This window comes from Tenrec ecaudatus, chromosome 9, assembly GCF_050624435.1.
Source record: "Tenrec ecaudatus isolate mTenEca1 chromosome 9, mTenEca1.hap1, whole genome shotgun sequence".
Lineage (NCBI taxonomy): Eukaryota > Metazoa > Chordata > Mammalia > Afrosoricida > Tenrecidae > Tenrec > Tenrec ecaudatus.
The window spans coordinates 156,950,329-156,959,913 of record NC_134538.1 but is presented as its reverse complement, the minus strand read 5'-3'; the positions used below and the strand labels follow the sequence as shown (position 1 = coordinate 156,959,913).

The following is a 9,585-nucleotide window of genomic DNA, read 5'->3' as shown; positions in this document are numbered from 1 at the left end:
GTCAACATCGACACCAGCGTGTGAAAGGGCCTGCTTCCGCACACCCTTCAAAAGCGAGCCTTCTGCCGTATTTTAAAAATGTGGGGAGCTGACACCAAGGCACTCAAGTAGAAAGAAATTGTTTTGGAAATGATGGTGAAACAAGCCTATGTCCAGGTGTACTTGATACAACTGGATGATGGATTGTTATAAGATCTTTAAGAGTCCCCCGATAAAATGATTGATGAAAAAGCAAAATGTGTTTTGTCGAACCGACAAATGGTGGGAAATGCTATCTTGTTCTTTGTTTACATGTCGTAAATGGAGAGTGATTCATGTTGGGTTTCGACTGAACCCCAAGAAAGGAAAGTTTAGCTCTAAGCTTTCCCCACATGTTTAACCCCAGATTGCTCTCTCTCTCTCTCTTGCTCTCTCTCTCTCTCTCTCTCCTGCAGACTGAGGCCGGGCCGAGATGGCGTCTGTGTTTCGAAGTGAGGAGATGTGCTTGTCCCAGCTCTTTCTCCAGGTGGAGGCTGCGTACTGCTGTGTGGCCGAGCTCGGAGAGCTGGACTTGGTTCAGTTTAAGGACGTAGGTCCTGGCTTTCTGGGGACCAGCAGCGGGGAGGGTGGGGGCTGCTGCCGCTAACACTTTTGAGATAGCCCTTTGTGGGGAACCAAGGTCAGGCTGCAGGGTGAGGGGGTCCTGAGTGGGAAGAGGTAGGATGCCAGGGAGACCCGGTAGATCATAGAGAACACTGTTGGATATGGTGCTGGGCTCCCTCCGGGAGAAGGCCCACCACACTGACGGTGGGCACGGCGCAGGGCTGGGCTTCGTTCCATTCTCTCGTGTAAGGCTCACCATGAGTCCGAGGGGGCGCAAAGGCAAGGGGCAGGAACAGCCATCCTTCTGGGTGGAGTTCGCAATGGCATTGGGCCAGCCATTCCTGAATCTGTTCTCGACCTCCCTGGGAAAGTTTCGAAGCCCTCATGGAGCTCCCCTGCAGGGTTGCAGGGTCCATGTTGGCTCATTGACTGTCCTTATGCATCTTCAAAGCATTGCTCTGGGCATGTGACTCACGAGACCTTGTCCAGACCTCTGACTCTCTCCTGGAAGTCACAGCTGCTGGGGACAGGACCGAGCTCCAGACTGACATTCCAACTTGAGGGCGATACCAGCCGTGGGTCCCCTCTGAGGATCTTGCCTGAGAGCCTCTCAACTCTCAGTGAGTTGAGTTTTGACGACTCTTCCATCCTCTCGAAAGACAAAGTTGAAGACCCAAAGCCCATCTGTAGGCAAGGGGACATTGCCTCACAGAGGGCTCCCAGGGAAGGGGTGAGTCAACCAGGGCACAGATGAGGCATACAATATTCCTCTGGTTCCTCGAGGCTTCCTCACCCCCCAATACCATGACCCCAGTCCTGCCTTCCACTGTGGGCCAGACCTAAGCATGTCCACAGGTACAGATAGGACATGAGCACTCACGACACATGGAATCCAGGAACAGGACTGGGAGTAGCGATACCAGGAGGGCAGGGGGAAGGTGGAGAGTGGAGGGGAGGAAGGGGGAACCGATTGTAATGATTAACACATAACCACACCCCCCCACCACTACATGCAGATGAACAAAAGGAACCACGGGGGAAGGGAGATAGCGGTTGGTGTAAGATATCAAAATAATAATAATTTATAATTTCTCAAGGGAACACGCGGGTAGGGTGGAGGAGGAGTGGCGAGGGGGAAGGAGCTGACACCAAGGGCTCAATAGAAAGTAAATGTCTAAAAAACAATGATGGCAACATATGTACAAATGTGCTTGATACAATCGATGTATGGATTGTTACAAGACCTGTAAGAGCCCTCCATAAAATAATTTTTAAAAAAAATCTAAGCCTTCTACTAGCTCCTAGCACAGGGCCTGATGCCGGGAGGTCTCTGAGGAGTGCTGGCCTCACTGTGACTCCCGGGGACACCGCACTGTCATGGCTGGCTGGACTATCTTAAATGTCCTGACACATTCATGACTCCACTGAGGATTTCGTGAGCCCCTCTGGAGAGCAAACGTGCTAGACGGAAGCCTTGGAGGGGGTGGGAAGAGGCTTTGTTGCTGCTGTGAAGAGGTCCAGAGCACAGACAGGGGGGACAGGGTGAGGATTCCCTGATGTGTGGTCAGTTTGGGACCCACCGGCTTTGTATGTATTTCCACCAACGTTCTCCGCCTTTACCTGCGAACTAAGGGGCCTGTGTTGGCTGCTGTCGCCACTCAGTGTGCCTTGTGGGCTTTCCCGTCCCCACTTAGCTGAACATGAATGTGAATAGCTTCCAGAGGAAATTTGTGAATGAAGTCCGAAGGTGCGAATCGCTGGAGAGAATCCTGCGTAAGCCATTTTCCCTCGGGCAGGGAGGAAAGGGTTTCCAGAGAGGATCACCATCGTGGGGCTGGGGAGCTTGGGAGTGGGACCCCCGGTACTGTGGCCTCAGGCCATCCAACCCCCTGCAATTCACCTGCCCTGTCTGGACTGGCCCCTTTGCTGAGGCCTGAAGTATCCCAGTGACCTTGGGCTATCTGGTGGGGTTTTATCCCTCAGGTTTTCTGGAAGATGAGATGACAAATGAGGTTGTGATCCAAGTGCCTGAGAAGTATCCCCAGACCCCTCTCCCTCGGGAGATGATAATCCTGGAGGTAAGCTCTTGTCTTGGGTCTTAGTTTCTGGGCGCCACTAGAACAGAAATACTGCAAGAGGGTGGCTTCATGTATTGATCATGAATCGGGTGAAAGTTACGGAGCAAACCGGTTTTCCATTCAGTGATTCCTACACTCTGCTGGGTGCACAGATTGCAATGTCAAGCTCTTCCCGCTTCCTGCCTGGGTTTCCATTTCCATCTTGCTTATCCCTTCCTGCCTTCTGGGCAAACGCGCCCCAATGTTCATGCTGTCGGCTGAATAACGGAAATTTGCTTCCCCGTACTTCTGGAAGCCAAAGGTCCATATCAGGGTCTTCCCTGGGTGGGTTCCTTCCTCACCGGTAGCCCTGGGCAGCCCTTGGCTCCTTGGCTTGTAGATGAGCCTCGCAGGTTACCTGTCTTCCCCAGTGTGTACTCCCATCTCTGGGTCCGTGCATCAATTTACATAACTCAGAGTGATTAGGTGTAGGACCCACCCTACCCCGTGATGACCACTCCAGATGAGCGAGGTTAGACTGCATTAGGGAAGATGATTACATCACATTGGATGAGACGACATCTGCAGGGTAAGGGTTAGAATGTCAGCCCCTATCTGAGGGACACAGCCAGGGGCCCAGTTGAATTCGAGGTATCTGGTGAGGGTGGTCATGAGGCCTGGTTCTTCTGGGACTCTGATCCTTTACCTGGCTGAGGTGGTGGCACTTTCCAGGGTCACCTCTGTGTGCTTAGGGGTCCCCTGCCTGGTTCTGGGCGAGCTCTTTTCCTTTCCCAAACCAGCCTTACGCAAGCTCATTCCCACTTCATAAGGTAAGACCCCAGGCTGAATGCTCGCAAGGTGGGCTGCGTCTGTTGGTCAGGTGAGAAGCAGCTGGCAAACTGCACTCTGCCTGCGACTGGTGTCCTGTGGTTGCTCTGTGAGGAGGGAGCTCTTTGGTGTGACCAAGGGTGCTATGGTGGGTGGCTCCTGCCCCCTTCCTTCGTCTCTCTACCTCGTCCTGCTCTCTGGGGCCTCACCTGCTGACTAGTTCCCTGCTGTACTCTGGTGGGTCCTCCTTTCCTGCCTCCCTCTACTTCCTTCTTATTCCTGCCAGGCCTCCCCATCTTTTCTTTCCTCTTTCTCTACTTCCTTCCTCTTCTCTGGTGGCTTCTTCCTCTCTCTACTTCCTGTTCTCCAGTGGGCTCTTTCCCCCTTCTTTTCATCCTCCATTTCTCCTTTTTCCTTTCCTGTCTCCCTACACCTCCCATTCTCTGGTGGGCCCTTCATCCTTCCTTCCCGGCCTCTCATATAGAACACACTGCGTGGCGACTGTGTGCCAGGGAACTCAGAGAAATGACATGAAGCCCCTGCTTGCAAGGAGCCTGTAGATCGGGGTGGGGGGTGGTGGTGCTGATGGTGGGAGAGAAAGTGAGAGGTGGGATATGGGGGATATTTTACGTCATTGTGAACTAGGTCTTTACAGAGCACGTCACTCGTTTTCCGTTCAACGATTCATATATGCTTTGTGTCCACACATCCATCGCCACCCCTCAAGGGCCCGTTCCTCTTCCCCCTGTGTCCCCTGGTCCCCTCCTTCCTGTGTTCTTAACCCTCTGAGCTCTGAATCCTGGGCTCAGTGGTGGCCCCTTTGACCTTAAGGGTTTGATTGTGCTAACATAGTGTTGCGTGAGGGCTGACGAAGGGTCGGTCTTGGGAGCGTCCCATCAGTCTCTATCTGAACAGTAAGCCTGGTTTCTTCTTTTATTTTGAGTCTTGTTTCACATTTTCTTCCCCTCCATTCGGGACCTTTCACTGTGATCCTTTTCAGGGTAGTGGTAGCTGGGCACCATCTAGTTCTTCTGGGCTCAGAATGTGCAGGCTGGTATCTGCGGGGTCCATTTTTCCATTGGACTACTTGTTGCCTGAGTTCATCCATTCTCACCCCTTTGTTCCCCTCCGGATTGGAAGAGACCGATCTTTGCACCTTAGCTGGCCTCTATTGAGCCTTAAGACCCCACTCCCTGCCCACCAGAGGAGGCTGTGGGTCGCTGTCTTTGTGAGCCATGCTATGCCGACGGACCTCGGTGTCCACTGAGACTCACTCCCTCAAGGCGTTTGTTGATGTCTCAGAAGTTTTCACAATGTCGCCCCTTGCCCGCTCCACCACATTGATGGAGATAACTTGCCACAGTGGTAAATAGCCACGTACAGACATCCTCTGCCAGACCCCTCTGCACGCCCCTCCCCCTCCCCCTCGTATCCAGCCTGCGTGTCTACCCGAGCAATGACTCAGGGATCACCACACTTGCAGGATTGTGTGTATGACACTATTTGCCTCTGCGGCCTTTCATTCTTGAAAACCTCCCAGTGTCCCCCGCCCCCGCCCCTACCCCTTTCCCCTAACCTCTCTCATCGCATATCATCTTCCCTTTCCCCCAAGTTGACACTTGTCTACCCTCTAGCCAGTGACTTCCCTGCCCTCCCTCCCACCCGCTTCGACCCTTGCTAACCGTCAAAGAAGGTTCCTCACCGCGTGGCAACCTAGCTTGACTGTTCAGAGTAGTAGCCTCAGATGGTATTTGTTCTTCTGGGAGGGACCAGCTTCACCCAGCTAGGTGCCCTCCAGGTCTGTCCTCTATGTGACGGGCGCTCTGCCATGTATGTAATGGGGCGTTTCCTCAGACTCACTGTGATTCTTCAACGCCGTGTGTGTATGCACTGACCTTGACTTACCTACTCTTCCCCTGATGGGCGTCTAGGTCATCCCCATCCTTGTGCCAGATGAAGGTGGGTGCGCAGGCCTCTCGCTACCTAGTGGCTCTTCTTCCTCTAGGATGCACCCCCGGGAGGAGGCTGCGGGATCCCGTGGGACGTCTGGCGTGAGTTGTTGGGAGTCTCAGAGGAGGAAGGGCCCGCCCAGGGAGGTGGACGACTTGCTGAGAGCTTCCCTGGCCCGAGTCTTGCTTGGCTCTGTCCCTTCCTTTGATTCCTTTCTGTGTCCGTGAAGAGAGCGCAGCGTTCTCGAAGCCATTATTAGTCCAGTGGTTCTCAGCCTTCCTCATGCCGCGACCCTTTCATTCACCTCCTGTGGGGGTGACCCCCAACCATAAAATTATTTTCATTGCTATTTCATCACTGTCATTTTGCTACTGTGATGAATCAGGTGACCCCTGTGAAAGGGTCATTCGACCCCCCGAGGGGTTGCGTGCGACCCACAGGTTGAGAACCGCTGTGCTAGCTATTTTTAGTCTTGATGCTTTAAGTGTGGAAATGCCGACTCCCTTGGAAAATGCCTTGGGTCCTTGTCACATCAAAATCTGGATATTTTTGCAAAAAGCCATTAACCAACGTGAGCCACACTGGCTCCCAGCCATCCACAAAGTCAGGGAGGTAGTCTTCCGGCCTGGGCCTCTCAGCTCGCACCATCTCTTTCAGCCTCTGAGCGCCTCCACCCATCTATCTGTGCCGTGGGGCCACATGCCCCCTTCTGCTTTTGTCCAATGTTGACAGGCATCTTTCGGGTTCTTCAGTTTTTCGACTATCAGTACAATCTATTCTGCCCACAAGCACTGATTTACTGTGCATGCAACTCGTTCCCCCTGGTCCCGTCCCTGCTCAGGAATGTGTCCTGGGCAGATGCCACCCACCCTTCCCTGCCCATCGGAGCTGCCCTCCTCAGCCTGGCCTACTCTTGTGTCCTCCACTCTGAGGACACAACCCTCACACAACCCTGTGCCTCGATTCCTTCCGTGCTTTGTGCCTGGAGAGCCGGCCCTGGCCCTACCCCCTTCGCTTCCTCCCCCTCCCCCCACCCTGCCCCCAGTGCAGGGAGAGCCTCCCCTGAGGGCATCCACCCATCAAGGCAGGCACAGTGGAGGTTCTCTGGCCATCAAGTCTCCTGTCTTGTTTGGCAGCTCGTTGTGGAAGAGCAAGTTGCTGAGTTTCCCTTTTGTCCATTTCTGCGTCCCCTTTGGCGTGCGCCTGACTCTCCAGAACCCAGCTCAGAGTTTGTGGTGGTTTGGGGGTAATCCCGAGCTTCTCTGTTTACATTTTATCCATAGTCCTCGACTTGTGGGCTCACTTCCTAGAGGAGAGGCGTGCGGCTTGTGAGCTGCTGAAACGCCTTCACTTCTCCAGGAAGCTGTCTTCTACTCGCCCTTCTAAGAGTGTTTTGTTTTTTAACACTCCCTTCATTTGATGAGGGTGTGCTAGAACGAACGTGAACTGGCTGTAGCTCTCAGATCTACAGTCATAGCCAAGGGATCAGGTCACTTCAGTGGGCTGAAGAATTGTTGGGACTGATGCTTAGTTAGATTATCACTGTGTTAGTCTGGGTTGACTAGAGAAACAAATGCACAGACACTCATGTGCATAAGAAAGAGCTTTATATAAAAGAGCAAATGTATATTGAGAAACATCCCAGGCCAGATCAAGTCCAATATGAGCCCATATATCCAATGCTAGTTCATAAATTTCTCTTTAGACTCACATAGCCATGCAATAATGCCAAATGCAGGAAGATCACAGGCCAGTGGGTGGAAGTCTTGTGGATCCAGTGGTGTGGAAGCATCTCAGCGCTGGCATGGGTCTCCTCATGGCTCCTCCAGCTCCAAGGCTCTGGCTTTATCAGCGTAGCTCCATGTGGCCCGTCAGCAGGAATGTCTCGCAGGGAGACAATTCAGAGGGTCTGTGTCTGACCTCAAATGAGGTATTTATCTCCTTAGCACCTCCAAATGAGGTCATCAAGCCGTGACCTGATTGACAGGCGAAACCCCACCCCTTCATTCTAAATAGTCTCAAGTTGGCACCGGACGATGTACTACCACAATCATGCTTTCTGTCAGGCTGACCGTTTCCTCTCTCCTGTGTAGACTGTTCTGGAAAAACTGGAAGGCGAGCTACAGGAAGCCAACCACAACCAGCAAGATTTGAAGAGAAGCTTCCTGCAACTGACAGAACTCAAGCATCTCCTGAAGAAGACCCACGACTTCTTTGAGGTCATCCTTTGCAGGCGGTTTAGGGACGGGCCCTGGCAGCACAGAGGTTAAGAGCTGGGCTCTTTATTAACTAAAAGATCCTCGGTTCAAGTCCACCAGCTGCTCCTCAGGAGAAAGATATGGATATCTGCTTTTATAAAGATATTAAAAACCCACCACAATGACCAACCAAGCCCACTGCCTGCAGAGTTGATTCCAGCTCGCAGCGACTCCCCAGGGCTTCCAAGACTAGGAATCTTCACGGAAGCAGATAATTCGTCTTTCTCCTGCAGAGCAACTGATGGATTTGAACCACCCACCTTCAGGTTAGCAACCCAACCTGTTAGGTCTCTCTCTCCTGGCTAGATTCCAACCTCAGTCCTTGGCTCTGCGCGAGAAAGATTTCATGCCGAAGCTGGGCTCGTGATCCAAGTGAATTTAATGAGAGTTAAAAGAAGCTTCAGGTTTTACGCGACACCCATAGGATTCCTTTGACCATGTGGCCTGGCAGAGACTGCCCCAGGTCACGCAAGGATCGCTCCACCCACGAAGATGACCAGACAAGCCCCTCTCCCTTCCGGTCCCTACCTTTTCAAGGGTTCCCAGGGGAGGTGTAGTGAACGACCCCAGGTTGATCCCATTGGCTGAATTGCAGTCACCTGGCCCAGGTGGGCTGCTCCAGGTGTAACGCCCATCCGAGCCCACCAGCGGGGAAATCCAGCTTTGTCCTCTGCTGGCTCTCCTGGGCATGCGTAAATGGACTTCCCAATTCCCTAGGCTAAGCTGCCTAACAAACCCACAGCCCACTGCGGCACCAGGGTGCCCGTGCATGATCAACTCCAAACCAAACTCATTGCCGTCGTGTGGATGCCGACTCATGGTGGCCCCCTGTGGATTTCCCAGACTGCAACAGTTTATGGGAGTAGAAAGCCCCATCGTTCTCCTTTGTGTTCTCGATAACCAGGTGCATTTTTTTCCTCTCCCTGTAAAGACGGCAGCCTTGGAAACCCTTGGGGCGGTTCGACTTGAGCCTCTAAGTTCACTAGGAGTCAGACTCGACTGAACGGCTCTGGGCTTTTGGTTTATTGACCCTCAAATATCCCTTTTGGAAACAGGCTAGCTGGGACTCTGAATTGAGTGCTCTGTTTCTGCCCGGTGGCCAGGCTAACTTGGCGCTGGTAGAGCCAGGTGCAGACAAAGGCTACACCCATTCTGCAGTCTGAGTAGACCGAGGAGAGTGGACAGGACAGGGCCGCCAGGCATTTAAGGAGAAGCAGAGAGCCTTCGCTGGCAAGGAACATTCTACTTTTTACCTCTTCTTAATCTTAATTACCTGTGGAAAACCGAAGCTTTATTAAAAAGGGCAGAATCTCGGGGTGGGGGGGGCAGTGCTTTCTGGGGATCCTGGGTCCACACGGTGGAACCCAGGCATGGGCTTTGACTTGCAGACTGAAGCCAACCTCGCCGACGACTTCTTCACGGAGGACACGTCTGGCCTCCTGGAGCTACGCGCTGTGCCTGCCTCCATGTCTGGGAAGCTGGGGTGAGTGTCCCCTGGGGTGGCTTTAGAAGCCAGGTGTTGATCCCTGGAGACTGCAGGCTCTCTGGGAGGCTCTCCTCCATCTCTTCCAGCTTCTCAGATGTGGACCACCCTTGGCAGCCCTGGGCTTGTGGCTCTCCCTCCCTGTTCCCTCGCTGTGTGTGTGTGTGTGTGTGTGAGCTTTCCCGTATCTGCCTCTACCTGTCCCTAAGTATGTGTGTGTTTGCATATGTGTGCATGTGCGTGCGTGTGCAAGGGTCTGCTTCCCTGTTTCAGGGGGCCTCACTCAGAAGGGATTGAGCTCAGATAGGACCCACCCTGCTCTGAAAAGCTCCATCAGCAAACAAGGTCACGTCCACAGGTGCAGGGGCTCTTACTTCCACCCCTGTCTACTTGGAGTCCCAGAGCTGCCTCTCCAGGTGCCTGGTGC

General features: G+C 53.2%; 1 protein-coding gene across 2 annotated transcripts in view; it reads left to right on the top strand.

The window, feature by feature from the left end:
* Positions 1-451: 451 nt before the first annotated feature.
* Positions 452-9,585, top strand: part of ATP6V0A4 (ATPase H+ transporting V0 subunit a4) — a 52,962-nt gene continuing 43,828 nt past the window's right edge. For both annotated transcript variants that reach the window (XM_075557750.1, XM_075557751.1), the window contains exons 1-5: positions 452-568; positions 2,277-2,355; positions 2,566-2,660; positions 7,511-7,636; positions 9,064-9,158. In XM_075557750.1, coding sequence (XP_075413865.1) covers positions 452-568; positions 2,277-2,355; positions 2,566-2,660; positions 7,511-7,636; positions 9,064-9,158 — 512 coding nt within the window. The remainder of the gene's footprint in view (positions 569-2,276; positions 2,356-2,565; positions 2,661-7,510; positions 7,637-9,063; positions 9,159-9,585) is intronic.